The sequence below is a fragment of the Ranitomeya imitator genome, chromosome 4, assembly GCF_032444005.1.
Source record: "Ranitomeya imitator isolate aRanImi1 chromosome 4, aRanImi1.pri, whole genome shotgun sequence".
Lineage (NCBI taxonomy): Eukaryota > Metazoa > Chordata > Amphibia > Anura > Dendrobatidae > Ranitomeya > Ranitomeya imitator.
In genome coordinates, this window is record NC_091285.1 from 463,890,542 (window position 1) to 463,908,930 (window position 18,389).

Consider the following 18,389-nt stretch of genomic DNA (forward strand, 5'->3'; position numbering starts at 1 on the left):
GAGATGCTTTGTTTCTGCTGATCAGGATGACTGGGTGTCCTTTTTGCCTTTGGCTGAGGTCGCCCTTAATAATCGGGCCAGCTCGGCTACCTTGGTTTCACCATTTTTCTGCAACTCTGGGTACCATCCTCGTTTCTCTTCAGGGCAGGTTGAGTCTTCGGACTGTCCTGGTGTGGATACTGTGGTGGACAGGTTGCAGCAGATTTGGACTCATGTAGTGGACAATTTGACCTTGTCCCAGGAGAAGGCTCAACGTTTCGCTAATCGCAGACGCTGTGTGGGTCCCCGACTTCGGGTTGGGGACTTGGTTTGGTTATCTTCTCGTCATATTCCTATGAAGGTTTCCTCTCCTAAGTTTAAACCTCGTTTTATTGGTCCGTATAGGATTTCTGAGGTTCTTAATCCTGTGTCTTTTCGTCTGACCCTTCCAGATTCTTTTTCCATACATAACGTATTCCATAGGTCATTGTTGCGGAGATACGTGGCACCCGTGATTCCATCTGTTGATCCTCATGCCCCGGTTTTGGTGGAGGGGGAGTTGGAGTATATTGTGGAGAAGATTTTGGATTCTCGTGTTTCTAGACGGAAACTCCAGTATCTGGTTAAGTGGAAGGGTTATGCTCAGGAAGATAATTCCTGGGTCTTTGCCTCTGATGTCCATGCAACCGATCTTGTTCGTGCCTTTCATATGGCTCATCCTGGTCGTCCTGGGAGCTCTGGTGAGGGTTCGGTGACCCCTCCTCAAGGGGGGGGGACTGTTGTGAATTCTGTGGCAGAGCTCCCTCTTGTGGTCACAAGTGGTACTTCGGCTGATTCTCTCTGTGAGCTTTCGTTGGTGGAGGAAAGTGGTACTGCGGCTTCTGAGTTTCCTTCCTCAGGTGTATGGTGAAGTCGTTAGGTGCTACCCTATTTAACTCCACCTAGTGCTTTGATCCTGGCTTCCAGTCAATGTTCTAGTATTGGACCTGTTTCCTCCTGGATCGTTCCTGTGGCCTGCTGCTCTGCATAGCTAAGTTCCTCTTTGCTATTTGTTTGCTGTTTTTTTTTCTGTCCAGCTTGTCAATTTGTTTTTTCTGCTTGCTGGTAGCTCTGGGACGCAGAGGGTGTACCTCCGTGCCGTTAGTTCGGTACGGAGGGTCTTTTTGCCCCCTTTGCGTGGTTTTTATAGGGTTTTGTGTTGACCGCAAAGTTACCTTTCCTATCCTCGCTCTGTTCAGAAAGTTGGGCCTCACTTTGCTAAGTCTATTTCATCTCTACGTTTGTCTTTTCATCTTAACTCACAGTCATTATATGTGGGGGCTGCCTTTTCCTTTGGGGTATTTCTCTGAGGCAAGGTAGGCTTATTTTCTATCTTCAGGCTAGCTAGTTTCTCAGGCCGTGCCGAGTTGCATAGGTAGCGTTAGGCGCAATCCACGGCTGCCTCTAGTGTGGTTGGTTAGGATTAGGGATTGCGGTCAACAGAGTTCCCACGTCTCAGAGCTCGTTCTTGTTTTTTGGGTTATTGCCTGGTCACTGTATGTGCACATACTCTATGTCCATTGTGGTACTGAATTACCTTTCATAACAGTAAACCACTGTTTGGGCACACGTCGGGGCTCGGAATTGAGGGAGCACCATTTGACTTTTTGAATACAAGATTGGCTGGAATCAATGGTGGCGCCATGTTGCGTTTGGAGACCCCTGATGTGCCTAAATAGTGTAAACCCCTCAATTCTACCTCCAACACTAACCCCAACACCCCTAACCCTAATCCCAACTGTAGCCATAACCCTAATCACAACCCTAATTCCAACCCTAACCCTAAGGCTATGTGCCCACGTTGCGGATTCGTGTGAGATTTTTTCGCACCATTTTTGAAAAATCCGTGGTTAAAAGGCACTGCGTTTTACCTGCGAATTTTCTGCGGATTTCCAGTGTTTTTTGTGCGGATTTCACCTGCGGATTCCTATTGTGGAACAGGTGTAAAACGCTGCGGAATCCGCACAAAGAATTGACATGCTGCGGAAAATACAACGCAGCGTTTCCGCGCGGTATTTTCCGCACCATGGGCACAGCGGATTTGGTTTTCCATAGGTATACTTGGTACTGTAAACCTGATGGAACACTGCTGCGGATCCGCAGCCAAATCCGCACCGTGTGCACATAGCCTAATTCTAAAGGTATGTGCACACACTGCGGAAAACGCTGCGGATCCGCAGCAGTTTCCCATAAGTTTACAGTTCAATGTAAACCTAAGGGAAACAAAAATCGCTGTACACATGCTGCGGAAAAACTGCACGGAAACGCAGCGGTTTACATTCCGCAGCATGTCGCTTCTTTGTGCGGATTCCGCAGCGGTTTTACAACTGCTCAAATAGAAAATCGCAGTTGTAAAACCGCAGTGAAATGCGCAGGAAAAACGCGGTAAATCCGCCATAAATCCGCAGCGGTTTAGCACTGCGGATTTATCAAATCTGCAGCGGAAAAATCCGCAGAGGACCAGAATACGTGTGCACATACCGAAACCCTAACCCTAGCCCTAACCCTACCCCTAACAATACCCCTACCCCTAACCCTACCCCTAACAATACCCCTACCCCTAACCCTAACCCTATTCTAACATTAGTGGAAAAAAAAAATTCTTTATTTTTGTATTGTCCCTACCTATGGGGGTGACAAAGGGGGGGGGTCATTTATTATTTTTTTTATTTTGATCACTGAGATATCTATCTCAGTGATCAAAATGCACTTTGGAACGAATCTGCCGGCCGGCAGATTCGGCGGGCGCACTGCGCATGCGCCCGCCATTTTGGAAGATGGCGGCGCCCAGGGAGAAGACGGAAGGACCCCGGCAGGATCGGTAAGTATGATGGGGTGGGGGGGAGCACGGGGGGGGAAATCGGAGCATGGGTGGGTGGATCGGGGCGCGGGAGGGGTGGAACGAAGCACGGGGGGGTGGAACGGAGCACGGGGGGGTGGATCGGAGTGCAGGGGGGGTGATTGGAGCACGGGGAGGGTGATTGGAGCACGGGGGGAGCGGACAAGAGTACGGGGGGAGCGGAGCACAGGACGGAGGGGAGCCGGAGCAGTGTACCGGACAGATCGGTGACTTGGGGGGGCGATCGGTGGGGTGGGGTGGGGGCACATTAGTGTTTCCAGCCATGGCCGATGATATTGCAGCATCGGCCATGGCTGGATTGTAATATTTCACCAGTTATAATAGGTGAAATATAACAAATCGCTCTGATTGGCAGTTTCACTTTCAACAGCCAATCAGAGCGATCGTAGCCACGGGGGGGGGGGTGAAGCCACCCCCCCTGGGCTAAACTACCACTCCCCCTGTCCCTGCAGATCGGGTGAAATTGGAGTTAACCCTTTCACCCGATCTGCAGGGACGCGATCTTTCCATGACGCCACATAGGCGTCATGGGTCGGATTGGCACCGACTTTCATGACGCCTACGTGGCGTCATGGGTCGGGAAGGGGTTAACAAAGAGATACAGACACAGTGTATAAATCCCAGTGTGGATGCACATTTGAATGTGGAGAGCAGCACCTAGAAAGATGTAATTTTCTGCATATATATGAACCTTGCACATGTGAATACAGCATAACACAAGAGATTGACTGATAAGTGCTTCTCGCTAAATTAGAATATCAAACAGTTAATTCATTTCAGTTCTTTAATATAAAAAGTGAAACTCATTATATAGAGTCATTACAGAGTGATCTATTGCATGCGTTTATTCCTGTTAATGTTGATTATGGCTTACAGCCAATGAAAACCCAAAAGTCATTATCTCAGTAATTTAGAATGCTTTATAGCACCAGATTGAAAAATGATTTTAAAATCCGAAATGTTTGCACCTTGGACCACTGAGCAACAGTCCAGGTCTATTTCTCCTTGGCCCAGGTAAGACGCTTCTGGTATTGTCTATTGGCCATGAGTGGCTTGACAAGGAATGCGACACTTGTAGCCCATATACTGGATACCTCTGTGTGTGGTGGCTCTTGAAGCAATGACTAAAGCAGCAGTCCACTCCTTGTGAATATCCCCCAAATTTTTGAATGGCCTTTTCTCAACAATCCTTTCAAGGCTTCAGTTATCCCAATTGCTTGTGCACCTTTTTCTACCACGCTTTTTCCTTCCACTCAACTTTCCATTAATATGCTTGGATACAGCACCCTGTGAACAGCCAGCTTCTTTAGCAATGACCTTTTGTTGCTTACCCTGTGTCAATGACTGCCTTCTGGACATCTGTCAAGTCAGCAGTCTTCTCCATGATGTGAAGCCTACTGAAACAGACTAAGGGACCTTTTTAAATGGTTAGGAAGCCTTTGCAGGTGTTTTTGTTAATTATTCTAATTTACTGAGATAATGACTTTTGGGTTTTCATTGATTGTAAGCCATAATCATCAATATTAACAGAAATAAACACTTGAAATATATCACTGTTTGTAATGATGACTATATAATATATGAGTTTCACTTTTTTATTGAAGAAATGAAATAAATTTACTTTTTAATGATATTCTAATTTAGTGAGAAGCGCTTGTATTTAAAAAGGAATATAATGCTGTTTGAAAGGAATGCATGGCAAGCGTTCGAAGAGAAAAAGCCAGTAATGAAGTAAGGGTTGCAAGGAAGGTCAAAAGCAGTAAAAGAATTTGAGGGGTATGTTAAAAGCAAAGAAAAGTCAAAGATGCTATAGGGTTTTACAAAATGAAAAGGGGTAGATGGTCAAAAATGATGTTAAGAAGGCCGAAATTTTAAATTCCTATTTTGCATCTGTGTTCTCTAAGAAAGTAATTGTAACATCAACTGATCTTCACGGTGCCATCGAAGGAATAAAATAATCCACACTATCTATAAACAGAGAAATAGTGAGGGAACACTTAGCTAATTTAAATTAATTTAAATCTCCTGGTCCACATGAATTACATCTTAGGTACTAAAAGAGACAGCAGAGGAAATTGCAGAACCACTAGCTAGAATCTTTGAAAAATCCTGGAGAACAGGAGAAGTCCAAGAAGATTGAAGAAGGGCAAATGTTGTCACTATCTACAAAAAAAAGGAAAGAAAATGGAACCAGGAAAATTACAGGTCAGTGATCCTTACTTCTATACCAGGAAATATCTTTGAACAGATTATTAAAAAGCATGCATGCAAGTACTTGGATAAGAATGCAGTAATTAACCAGAGCCAGCATGGGTCTGTAGCAAACAAGTCAAGCCAGACTAAATTAATTTCCTTTTATGATGGAATCCCTGACTGGGTGGATCAGGGAAATTATAGAATATCAAATGCTTTGCAGAAGTAGAGATAAAGTATCTTATACTATCCTTATTGTAAAAATTACCAAGTATGGGATTGACAAAGCTACGGTTAGGTGGATTCATAACTGGCTCAGTGATCATACTCAAAAAGTAGCTGTAAATGCTTGCACATCCAATTGGAATAGTGTTTCAAGTTGGGTACCCCAAAGCCCTGTCCTGGCCCCAATGTTGTTCAACATTTTTATAAATGATCTTGATAAGGGAACTGAAGGTAAACTAATCAAATTTGCAGAGGATGCAAAGCTATGAGGGATAGCAAACACTAGAGAAGACAGAAAGGATTCAGAAGGATTTAGATAAGCTTGAACAATGGGCAGTGACTAATAGAATGGTATTTAACAGGGAGAAATGCAAGATTCTACATCTGGGCAAGAAAAACTAAAATTACATCTACAGAATGGGAGGAAGAGAATTAAACAACAGCAAGCGTGAAAAAGACATGGGCTTGTTAATAGATCACAGACTGCACATGAGTCAACAGTGTGATGCAGCAGCAAAAAAGAAAAGCAAACACAGTTCTAGGATGTATTAAGAGAAACATTGAGTCTAGATCATGTGAAGTAATAATCCCCCTCCTTTTTGGTCAGGACTTATCTGGAATATGGTGTTTAGTTTTGGGCACCACATTTTAAAAAAAGACATTGAAAAACTGGAGAAAGTTTAGAGGAGAGCTACCAGACCGGTGAGTGGATTGCAAAATAAGTCCTATGAGGAACGATTAAAGGATCTGGGAATCTGGTTTAGCTTGCAAAAATGAAGTCTTAGAGGAGACTTAATAGCTACAAATAGTCTACAAATATCTGAAGGGATGTCACAGTGTAGAGGGATCATCCTTATTCTCATTTGCACATGGAAACATGAGAAGCAATGGGGCGGCTGCGGGCCGCCATTTTTAGGTTGGGGAAGCAATATTTATGGCCCCTTACCAGCCTGAGAATGCCAACCCCCCAGATAAGCCTTAGCTTAGATAGCTGTCAAAAATAGGGGGGACCCACACTGTTTATTTTATTATTCAATTAAATAATTGAAAAATATGACGTTTTACGACGTTGGGAACCCTCCATTCTTGATAATGAGCTTTGCTGAAGCTAACAGCTGAGAGTTGCAGCCCTCAGTTGTCACTTTTGCCTGGCTTGTTATCAAAAATACAGGGGAGCCCCATGTCATTTTTTTTTATAGTTAGTTATTTCGCAGGTGGCGGCTGATGAATACTCCCATCAGCAGACGCCTGCTCTCGCTGGTAACAGTTGAATACAACTCTCAACATTATCCTCTGCTATATACACACACAAATATACACAGTATGTCACAAAATGTGACTACACCCCTCACATTTTGTAAATATTTTATTATATCTTTTCATGGGACAATACTGAAAATATGACATTTTGACACAATGTAAAGTAGTCAGTGGCATGGTTTGGGACTGCATGAGTGCTGCCAGCTGTGGGGAGATACAGTTCACTGAGGAAGCTGTCAATGCCAAGCCAACATGTACTGTGACATACTGAAGCAGAACATGATACCCTCCCTTCGGAAACTGGACCGCAGGACAGTACTCCAACATAAAGACCCTAAAACACACCTCCAAGATGACCAATGTTTTGCTAAAGAAACTGAGGCTACAGATGCTGGACTGGCCAAACATGTCTCCAGTCCTAAACCCTATTGAGCATATGTGGGGCATCCTCAAACAGAAGGTGGAGGAGCGCAAGGTCGCTAACATCAGCCAGCTCCATGACATGCATGAGTAGAAGAAGATTTCAGTGGCCACTGGTGCAGCTCTAGTGAACTCCAAGCACAAGATAGTTAAGGTAGTACTTGAAAACAATGATAGTCACACAAAATATTGACACTTTGGGCACAATTTGGCCATTTTCCCTAAATTTATGTATATACACATTTATATATATATATATATATATATATATATATATATATATATATATATATATATATATATATATATATATATATATATATATATATATATATAACTGAATCTTGGATGTGATCAGTGAGAATTTACCCGTGTCTCGGAGGGGATGCGTATCCAGGTTACATTCATGTAGCTGTGCAGAAGGTTCAGTTTGGCCTCCAGGGATAAGATCAAACTGTAAAGTGAATATGAAAAGGACAGCAAGAAACATTACACGCTCACACAGTGTTTCAGTTAGGAAAGGAAAGTATTTATCAATGTAAGAAATACACCATTCACTTAGATAGCAACCTAATAAATAACAATCAGCATTAGAATATTCTCCCTGAAAAAAAATCTACTTTAGGCCTTATCCAGATTTGCAGACAAGAAAAAAATGTGCTGATGCATTATTGGACTGTGTGTGTGTCCATGTTTACCATGATGTGTCATCTACTTGTATGATAAAAAAAATATTTCTCTCTATACATTTTGAAGCTTCTTCTACCAAATAAACAGTAAAGATAGACAGCAATGGGATAACGTACAGATGGCATCCATCTTTTCCATTGCCAGTTTGTTCAGGCGAGTTATCTGTAACTTAGATAAAAAACGGACTTGTCTCAGACACTTAATCTGCAAAACAACCGACATGTGAACAGCTCCATAGATTAGAACGAATAGGTGTTCTACCTTGAAAAACAAAAATATACACACACATGAAAAATGGATGCGTGAACGAGGCCTTAGGCAGAGCTACAGGAGAGGGAGCTTACGTTTTCCCCCAGAGTCTGTCACCCAGCTGTCCTAACTATTTCAAGGACAACTCCAGCATTTTTTTTTGTTTTTTTTTGCCATGACTAATGTAAGTTCCCTGCCCCTAAGCCTTACTAGCCGCTGTCTGTTACTGGCACCGCTCCAGTCGGTCTCCAGCAGGTTGTGACCTTCCCCATCACTCCAGTGTTTGCTGGGCGAGCTGGAGGTCACTTCTCAGTGTAAGTCTATGAGAGCCAAAACAAGGTTCTCAGACTTACACTGAGAGCTTGTGACCGTTACCTTTGACATCCGGCCAGTTAGAAGATGGCAGACCGGAATGGAGCAGCAATGGCAACAGCTATAGACGACAGCTCTTAAGACTAGGGGCAGGGAACTTAGATTAGTTGCACCACTTCAGTGATGCAATTACAAAAATGCTGGAGTGGTGCTTTAATACAAAATCAGCTATGTATAGTCATATAAAGAAGCCAAGTTGAATCCACCTTAACAAAAAAAATAATAAAAAATATTAAAAAATATATATAAATTCTACATATCAAAATACATGCATTTAAGTATAAAAAAACAACATTGGTAGCCTTTAAATAATATAATCAATAGAGCTGACATTCTCTGAAACCGTGTGCAGAAATGGAATCTTCGAACAGTAAAAAATGAATATTACCTGGCGAGCTTAATGTTGTCATTATCATCCTTTCCCCATTCCCAGTCCTTCCCAGGGTCAACTGCAAAGTGCAAAGGTAGAAGCTTGTGTTCAGAGTCGGTCAACGGAATAACGGCTGTGGGGGAAAAAGACTATGTATTTAGACCTAGAAATTAACATGATGCAAAAAATATATATCATAGTGGAGTATGGACTAACATTCGCAGATAAAGATTAACATGATTCTTTTCTCACTGTTATAAAACAAAAATGCCTTAACTATAAACTTGTTTGGAATATCTGTGTGTTGTAGTAGGGAATTACGGCCACAAGATGGCAGCAGAGTCCAGGTGACCACAGGTTGTTTACATCCAGGAGACATCACTAGAGAGGCCGCTGCTGACATCATTTGTGGCTGCTGACTCCAGAGGAAAGTGTCAACTCCCCCGACATCCCCCAGGTGCAACGATAAGGGCTGTGATCTCCCGATCGCTCACATGAACACTAATTAATGTTATGGACAATTTCACATATGAAGTTTCAAAAAACACGATCCTTGTTGACTAAAAGAGAAATGCCTTCAGAAAAGCCGCACTAAATATACAGAACACACCCAGAAATTATTTACATTTTCAAAAATCTCAGACTGGAATCTTTCAAATTTATTTAAAAAAACAACATTATTTTGGAGGCCATTTTCTGTCAAAAGCATCCAACTACTGCTACTATTTGGCACAGACAGTAGACCAACTAGAAACCTGTGTGGTATTTCTCCACTATCTGTGGACGGGGAGTACTCACTTGGCCGTCGCTGAGCTGGGACACTCAGGGTTAAAACAAAAGTCCATTCAGTTTATTAATACACAGCATGAACTGAATCTCAGAACATGCAGCACCCAGTGCACCATTCGGTCCCCCGTTCGGCTTTACAGTACCCCCGGTTCTCGCTGAGGCTTGGTGTGCCTAACACGGATTAGTCTTCATTAACTGTCTGTGACGATCGCACTGGTTCTCGGATTCTTGTTATCCTCAGAGGCAACCTCTCCGGACGTGTACCACAGGCCTCCTCTCTCTGGCTCAGCCTAGTCAGCACTGCCCGTGCACAAAACACACAGAAACCATCTTGGGTGTTCAGACACAGCCCCTTGGGTGTATGTAGGTGACTGGACCCATCCATCTGTCACGCGGGTGCTGGGTAGACTACAGCTGATTACCCGGGCCCCTGCGATATCCCTCAGACTAGGGAAAACCCTGTCTGTCCCTCTCCCAGAATTTACACTGATGGTGTGCTTGTCTGGGCCGCCAGGCCTGACCCTGACTCCTGTTTCAGTCCTATGCTGAAACCTCCACCCGCCACCCAGTAATAAGACCACACACCAACCCCTACAGAAAGCACAGACAGGGAAAACTAAAAACGCACCACGCCGCAGTCACACAGGAAAACACTATAATGTGCACAGGGCAAAACAAATACAAATATAGGAAGGAGAAATATGACAAAGGATAATACACCACCAAGACCGAGATCACCAGGCACAAGACACAAGCTATAATCGGCGACGCCCAAAGTCCAGAATGACTATTTAAAGGCCACGGGCGTGATCCAGCCTCCAACCCAATTACCAGCTAGATTTAACCCTGGACAACCTGGATAAAGTCTAGCCGACGCCACTGAGCGTCTAGTAGACGAAAGTGGAATTACCGCTGTCGGTCGGATGCCCTAGTGTGAATAGCGTCCGACATGACAGTATCCCGCCTTCTACGAGGGACCCCAGGGCCCTCACGAATTATAGGACCCGGCTTGTCCGGATGGCGGCGGTGAAACATACTGACCAGCCGGTCCGCATGTATGTCCGAAGCTGGTACCCAAGACCTTTCCTCCGGCCCATAACCACGCCAGTGTACCAGGTACTGTAATGTGCGGCGCACTATACGAGAGTCAACCACCTTGGAGACTTCAAACTCCAAATTGCCATCCACCAAGACTGGAGGTGGCATCGGTGCCGCATCCACAGAACCCACCACCTTCTTTAAAAGAGATCTGTGAAACACGTTGTGTATTTTATATACCGTAGGAAGCTCCAATCGGTAGGCTACCGGGTTAATGATGGCGGTGACCCTAAATGAACCAATAAATCTTGGACCCAATTTCAAGGATGGCACTTTAAGTTTTATGTTCTTTTTGGACAACCACACCCAATCACCCACACTCAGGTCCGGACCTGGCACACATCTACTGTCAGCCACTCGCTTGTACCTTGCACCCACGCTCAGCAAGCACTGTTTCACTCTCCTCCAAACGGCTGACAGTTGTGCTCCTAGCTGATCCTCCTCCGGAACGCCAGCAGAGCCACCCGGACGCAGAGTACAAAATTGAGGATGGTACCCATACACACAAAAGAACGAGGACTCCCCAGACGATTCCTGGCGGTGATTATTAATAGCAAACTCAGCCAAAGGAAGGAACGTCGACCACTCCTCCTGGTTGTCAGAAACAAAGCAGCGTAAGTACTGCTCCAAATTTTGGTTCATACGCTCGGTCTGACCATTTGACTGAGGATGAAACGCCTAAGAATGCGTCAACTTGATCCCCAGCCATGAGCAAAATGCTTTCCAAAACTTTGCCACAAACTGAGTACCCCTATCCGACACTATGTCAGACAGGACCCCATGATGTCTGACCACCTCCTGCACAAAAACCTGAGCCAGAGTCTTCGCATTAGGCAATGAAGGCAAGGACACAAAGTGCGACATCTTTGAGAACCGATCAACAACCACCAGGATGACAGTGTTCCCAGCTGAGGAGGGCAGGTCTGTAATAAAATCCATGGAGATCTCCGTCCATGGCCTACTGGGAACCCCTAGAGGATGTAATGAGCCAGCAGGACGGGAGCGAGGAGTCTTAGCCCTAGCACACGTGGTACATGCTGATACGTACGAGACCACGTCCTGTCGGATTTTGGGCCACCAAAACCGACGCAACACCAACTCCAAGGTACCCTTAACCCCTGGATGTCCAGCCAGAACAGCATCATGATGCTCACCCAACACCTTTAGGCGAAGATGGAGCGGTACAAATGATTTGTTAATGGGAAGCTCTGGTGGTACTTCCTCCTGGGCCTCGGCAATCTCCGCTTCAACCTCTGTCGTGAGAGCCGAGACCACTACACCCTTTTGGAGGATGGGTACCGGATCTTCCCGAGGTTCTCCCCCCGGAAAACACCTAGACAAAGCATCTGCCTTAGTGTTCTTAGACCCCGGTCGGTACGTAACAAAAAAGTTGAATCGCGTGAAAAACAATGCCCAGCGAGCCTGCCTGGGGGACAGACGCTTGGCTGACTCTAAATAAAGCAGATTTTTATGGTCGGTGATAACTGTATCCTGGTGGACCGACCCCTCCAAGAAGTGTCTCCATTCCTCAAAAGCCAACAACTCCCTGTTGCCGATATCGTAGTTACGTTTGGCGGGCGACACTTTCTTGGAAAAGTAGGCGCATGTACGCAACTCACCAAAGGATGAGCCTTGTGACAGCACCGCCCCCACTCCAACCTCAGACGCATCAACTTCCACGGTAAACGGTTTTGATACGTCCGGTTGCACCAGAATGGGGGCCGAAGCAAAACTGTTCTTCAGAAATTCGAATGCGCGCACAGCAGCCTCAGGCCAGGCGCAGAAATCGTTACCCTTTTTCGTCATGTCAGTAAAAGGTTAAGCAATGGTAGAAAAATCTTTGATAAATTTTCTATAATAATTAGAAAATCCAAGGAACCGCTGGAGTGCTTTTGGGTTATCAGGCCGTTCCCAATGCAGCACCGCTTGCACCTTAGCGGCGTCTATTTTAAACCCTGAAGCAGACACAATATAACCCAAGAAAGGCAACTCCTGAACTGAGAAAACACATTTCTCCAGTTTTGCATAGAGCTTATTTTCTCTGAGTAGCTGTAACACCTGCCTCACATGCTCTAAATGAGTATCACGGTCGCATGAGTAAATGAGAATGTCATCTAGGTACACAATAACGAATTTCCCCAGTACATGCGAGAACACATCATTTACGAAATGTTGAAATACTGCAGGCGCGTTTGTCAACCCAAATGGCATCACCAAATTTTCAAAATGACCCTCAGGAGTATTAAAAGCCGTCTTCCACTCATCACCTTGACGGACTCTTATGAGGTTGTACGCCCCCCTGAGGTCAAGCTTGGAAAACCACTTAGCACCAGCCACCTGGTTGAACAAATCAGGTATCAGTGGCATAGGGTATGGATCATGAACCATAATCTGGTTTAACTCCCTGAAATCCAGACACGGGCGTAGTCCGCCATCTTTATTTTTAACGAAGAAGAAGCCCACTGCCACGGGCGAGGACAAAGGCCTGATGTGCCCTTTGCTCAAACTCTCAGCAATGTAGTCTTTTAACGCTTGCCTCTCAGGACCAGAGATGTTAAACATCCTAGCTTTCGGCAATTCTGAACAACCCTTCTCAGAAAACACATCTGCGAAATCCAACAGTGACTCAGGAATGCTAGGAGTCACAGCGGACACACATGTGGCCAGGCAATTCTCCTGGCAGAATCCGCTCCACTGAATTATGTCCTGAGTTTTCCAGTCAATCACCGGGTTGTGCATGGACAACCATGGAAAACCCAGAACCATTTGTGCAGGAAGGTTACTGAGCACCCTACACGTAACTTGCTCAGAATGTAGGACCCCAATGTGGAGTTTAACCTCAGCCACAAACTCCGTAATCTCCCCCTGAGGGAGTGGAGTAGCATTGATGGTGACCACCCGGATAGGATGAGGCAGTTTTTCGACCGTGAACCAGGCCATGCGCGCAAACTCCTTCATCAATGAGATTAGTGGCTGACCCACTATCCACAAAAACTGTGATTGGCAGCTCTCTTCCAGCGACCATAACTCTGGCAGGAAGCATACATTGAGAGACCACCATGGAGGATATGCATAAGCTTAGATTGGCTTCCTCCACACCCTCTGAGCTTAGTAGTTTTCCACCGTTGCGCTTTTCTTAGAAAACAGAGGACAAGCATTTACATAATGCCCTTTTTTACCACAGCAAAAACAGGCCCCCTGCTTCCTGAGCGAGGGGACTCGATGTGACACCCCTGCGATTTGCATAAGCTCCGTGGGCTCACCTGCAGCAACCTCACGTGCACCTACGCCCTCCCCCATAGGCGGCGTCTCTTGCACCCCCTGACGCAAATGCTGATCAATGCGGACAAGACTCATGGCAGACTCTAAAGAAGCAGGAGTCTCATACATCAGGAGAGCTTGTTTAACCCTTCTCGAGACCCCATGTACAAACTGACTCCGCAGCACCGGGTCATTCCATTGTGTGTCCACCGCCCAGCGGCGAGATTCAGAACAGTAATCCTCCGCGTATTCTAGATTCTGCTAGAGCCAATCTGTCAGGATCATCATATATGAGCCGAAGAGCAGAAAAAAAAACTCCACTGAGTTAAATGCAGCTGAATCAGATGGTAATGAAAATGCCCATGCTTGGGGGTCTCCGTTTAGTAATGACAATACTAGGCCCACACGCTGAGCCTCATTACCTGAGGAAACCGGGCGCATACGAAAATATAATTTGCAAGCTTCACGAAAAACAACAAATTTACTGCGTTCCCCAGCAAACCTCTCAGGTAAAGGAATCTTTGGCTCTGCAACCCTTCCTGCAGTTTCAGCTTGCACATTAGATACTACAAGACCCTGTTGCTGAACTGCCCCCTTCAACTCAGTGACCTGTAAGGACAGCGCCTCCAACTGGCGGGTTATGGAAGTCATGGAATCCATGGCATCCAAAATTTATTTTGGCCAATTATAATGTCACGCGGGTGCTGGGTAGACTACAGCTGATTACCCGGGCCCCTGCGATATCCCTCAGACTAGGGAAAACCCTGTCTGTCCCTCTCCCAGAATTTACACTGATGGTGCGCTTGTCTGGGCCGCCAGGCCTGACCCTGACTCCTGTTTCAGTCCTATGCTGAAACCTCCACCCGCCACCCAGTGATAAGACCACACACCAACCCCTACAGAAAGCACAGACAGGGAAAACTCTATAATGTGCACAGGGCAAAACAAATACAAATATAGGAAGGAGAAATATGACAAAGGATAATACACCACCAGATATGATATTTCCTCCTAGACCACCACTCCAGACCGAGATCACCAGGCACAAGACACAAGCTATAATCGGCGACGCCCAAAGTCCAGAATGACTATTTAAAGGCCACGGGCGTGACCCAGCCTCCAACCCGATTACCAGCTAGATTTAACCCTGGACAACCTGGATAAAGTCTAGCCGATGCCACTGAGCGTCTAGTGGACGAAAGTGGAATTACCGCTGTCTGTCGGACGCCCCAGTGTTAATAGCGTCCGACATGACACCATCTTTCCAAGTCACCTGGAAGCCTTCCCAATTTACAGTAACCCTCAGCTGTAGATCTACTGAGCAAAATAAGCCCAGGTTTCCATCACAGGGCCACCCACCTCTGTGATATATACCCCCCATTAACCACATGGCCACCTGCCACACCACACCTGCTAGCCACTACAGCAGACATATATACCAGTGAGCGCTGGTTCTAGATGATGCTCTTGCATCAGTTTTCAGCTCTTCAGAGGTCGATAGCAGATTGGTAATCGGACCATCAGGGTAGAGAGGAGCAGGGCTGCACAGACTCGGATTCGCCAAATTGTTTGGATTTTACAGGTAAATTCAATCCAGACCCCAGAGCATAATAAACATAAGATGTAAAAGAGGAAAAGAAAATGTAGCAAGACCCTCACCCCTCACCTGTTCTGCTGACCCCTCAAGTAGCCCGCCACCCTGTCTTCTCTGCCTCTTCTAGTCCCATTTCCCCCCATCAAATGTATCTCCAGCCTCTTCACTCCATGCTATGTCTTCTGGCAAATTTAGGCCTCGGACCTCACTGCTTGTCATATTATGATGCCACAGCACGTACGGACGTCAGAGGCCTAGTCATGCTGGAAGTCCTGGCCTGGAGTGAGTAGGATGAAGGGGAAAAAGAGGAGGTTTGGAGGTCTGAATATTATATTCAGACGGGACATGTGAATAACACATATATGTGTACACACACACGCAAATACACACTATATGTGTGTGTATGTATTTATGTATGTGTGTGTATATACAGTACAGACCAAAAGTTTGGACACAGCTTCTCATTTAAAGATTTTTCTGTATTTTCATGACTATGAAAATTGTACATTCACACTGAAGGCATCAAAACTATGAATTAACACATGCGGAATTATATACTTAAAAAAAAGTGTGAAACAACTGAAATTATGTCTTATATTCTAGCTTCTTCAAAGTAGCCACCTTTTGCTTTGATGACTGCTTTGCACATTCGTGGCATTCTCTTGAACACACACAGGAGCAGTAAATCAGACCACCGCCATCTTTGTGCAGACAGATAGTGGCGGTCACATTAAAACTGCGCATGCACGCCACCTGTACAAAGATGGCGACAGTGAATCATTCAGCTGATCCTGGCGGCGGTGTGTCCACGACAGTGTTCCGCAGGTGGTACCGCGCAAGAGGCTGCGCGAGTGTGTGTGTGTGTGAGAGTTTGTGAGTGTGTGTGAGTCTGTGTGTGTGGTGCGTACGGCGTATAGAGTGTCTGTGTGGTGCGACGGTGTTCTGCTGGTGGTACCGCGCAATAGGCTGGTATCACCTGCAGTTTCCATATTGAGACACCTATCACTTGGGTGTCCTAATATGGTGGTCGGTGAACTTCCTCTGCTTGGAATTCTGGGATATGGTGACATCTAGACAGAAGTGGAAATTAAAACATTACAAGGCAATTATATTATAATATATTGTATAAATATATATATGTATATTTATTTTACTCACTTATATAGCTCAATTTATTCCACAGCACTTTATAGACATCATCACTGCCCCTATTGGGGCTCACAATCTACATTCCCTGTCAGTGGAGTGTGGGAGGACACTGGAGAACCCGGAGGAAACCCACGCAAACATGGGCTCATACTTGCCTATAACTTGTCAGTCTAAATATCATGTAATTAAAAAATTCTGAGACACAAACAGAAGTTGACATAAAGGCCGAGGTGTTTATTTAGGGATACCCAAAGTAAATTCAAATAATAATACATTTTAATCAAATATTTAATAAAAAATGACACCCAAAACTACCTCAATACATTCAAATCCTGTCCACCCAGCATTAGCTGGGCGACCCCCTCAAAAGAAAGATCGTGACAAGAAAACAAATAACAATTAAATATGGCCGGGTGGGCTGGGAGATACTTCAATGTACAATCTTCAGTCCGACGGCTCCAGATCCAGAAAGCAGAGGTTTAAATAGATGCCTGTTTCCCGCCAAAAACTGACAACTACCAATCAAAGTCCTGTTACCAAAATTTGCCTTATCACATGACTTACTGAAGAATCATCTAGATTCTAGAAGGTTGTTACCACTGACTAAAATAACCTTATTTAAAGAGGGGGGGGGGGGGGGGTAAAAGGAAGCGATAAATGGAATGTACCACATTATTAAAAATTAGTAACATTAAATTTAATGAAGGCAAAATGATCCCAAGTGACCCCTTTGATGATATATTACGGGGGTCACATGGGGAGAACATACAGATTCAAGGAGAATTCAATTCCACTCAATTAAATTTGCTCATTTTTACTTACCTTGCAAGCTCCTAGCCAGAACCAAAGTAACAGAACCGCCAGCGGTTCAGCAAAACAACTGCTTCTAATGCTGGCGGAAGAAAGGGAGACTAAATGCACGTCTCCACTGATGCAGAGAAATGGGTTTTTGCAAATATTAGAAAAGCAATACTCCACTTATTAGGAGAGCTGAAGCACTGCTTAGTGAATGGGTAGTGCTGCTTTTCTCCTGTTTGTCAGTTTTGAGAGTGACATTGTATTTTTTCTTCTGTTGGATTCATTTATGGGACAGAAAAGCATAATGGAAAATAAAATATGAAGCATCAAATACCAAACGGAGAGCACCAGGTCAGGCGGCTATACATTCCATGTGCAATGTGAAGTCACTCTTCAGTGCCAGGGGGGAGACTGACACTTACATAAGGCACAAACCAATGACCAGTATTTAGCATTCAAATCTAACTTCGCACTGGTATAAAAAGACTAATTCATTTCTAATTGTTCTTTTTGCACTGAAAGGGCAACACCCCAAAACACTATCTGCAAACTGAGACTCTGGTTTGGCTTTTATCCCAAGTCATGTGGCAAGGCTCATTAGAGGGTCGATAATGATTTTTAGGATTGCTACTTCCAGTAGACGGGCACTAGAGCTCAAGTCCTCTTCCTCACTGAAGAGGTAATTGGCATATTTATTTCCTCACATAAGAAACATAAGGAAAACAAACAGATTTAAGGGTCACATGACCTTATAAATCGGACGAGGATGGCAACGCAATGCTCGGACTGGCCATCGGCTCTCCTGACAGGAGCTTGTACTTCTATGCAGCTGTCACGCTTGGGTCTGGGGAGTCGGACAGCCAGTACAAGCATTGTGTAGCAATCTTTGTCCGAGTTATAAGGCCATGTGACCATCCCCTTACCAAGATGAAATCAGTCATCATGCTGCCGCCAGGGCTCCAGGTTTCTTGGGCACCAGGGAATACCACATTCTATTGTATCTGCATCCCGTTCACCTCTCTGGCAGTGCCACACTGGTTCTA

The 18,389-nt window shown here is 45.0% G+C and overlaps 1 protein-coding gene across 1 annotated transcript in view; it reads right to left on the reverse strand.

The window, feature by feature from the left end:
* Positions 1-18,389, reverse strand: part of OTUD7A (OTU deubiquitinase 7A) — a 353,497-nt gene that overhangs the window by 19,961 nt on the left and 315,147 nt on the right. Inside the window, exons 13-14 of the mRNA XM_069765825.1 lie at positions 8,676-8,790; positions 7,346-7,430 (exon numbers count right to left, since the gene is read on the reverse strand). Of these exons, the coding sequence (XP_069621926.1) occupies positions 7,346-7,430; positions 8,676-8,790 (200 nt within the window). The remainder of the gene's footprint in view (positions 1-7,345; positions 7,431-8,675; positions 8,791-18,389) is intronic.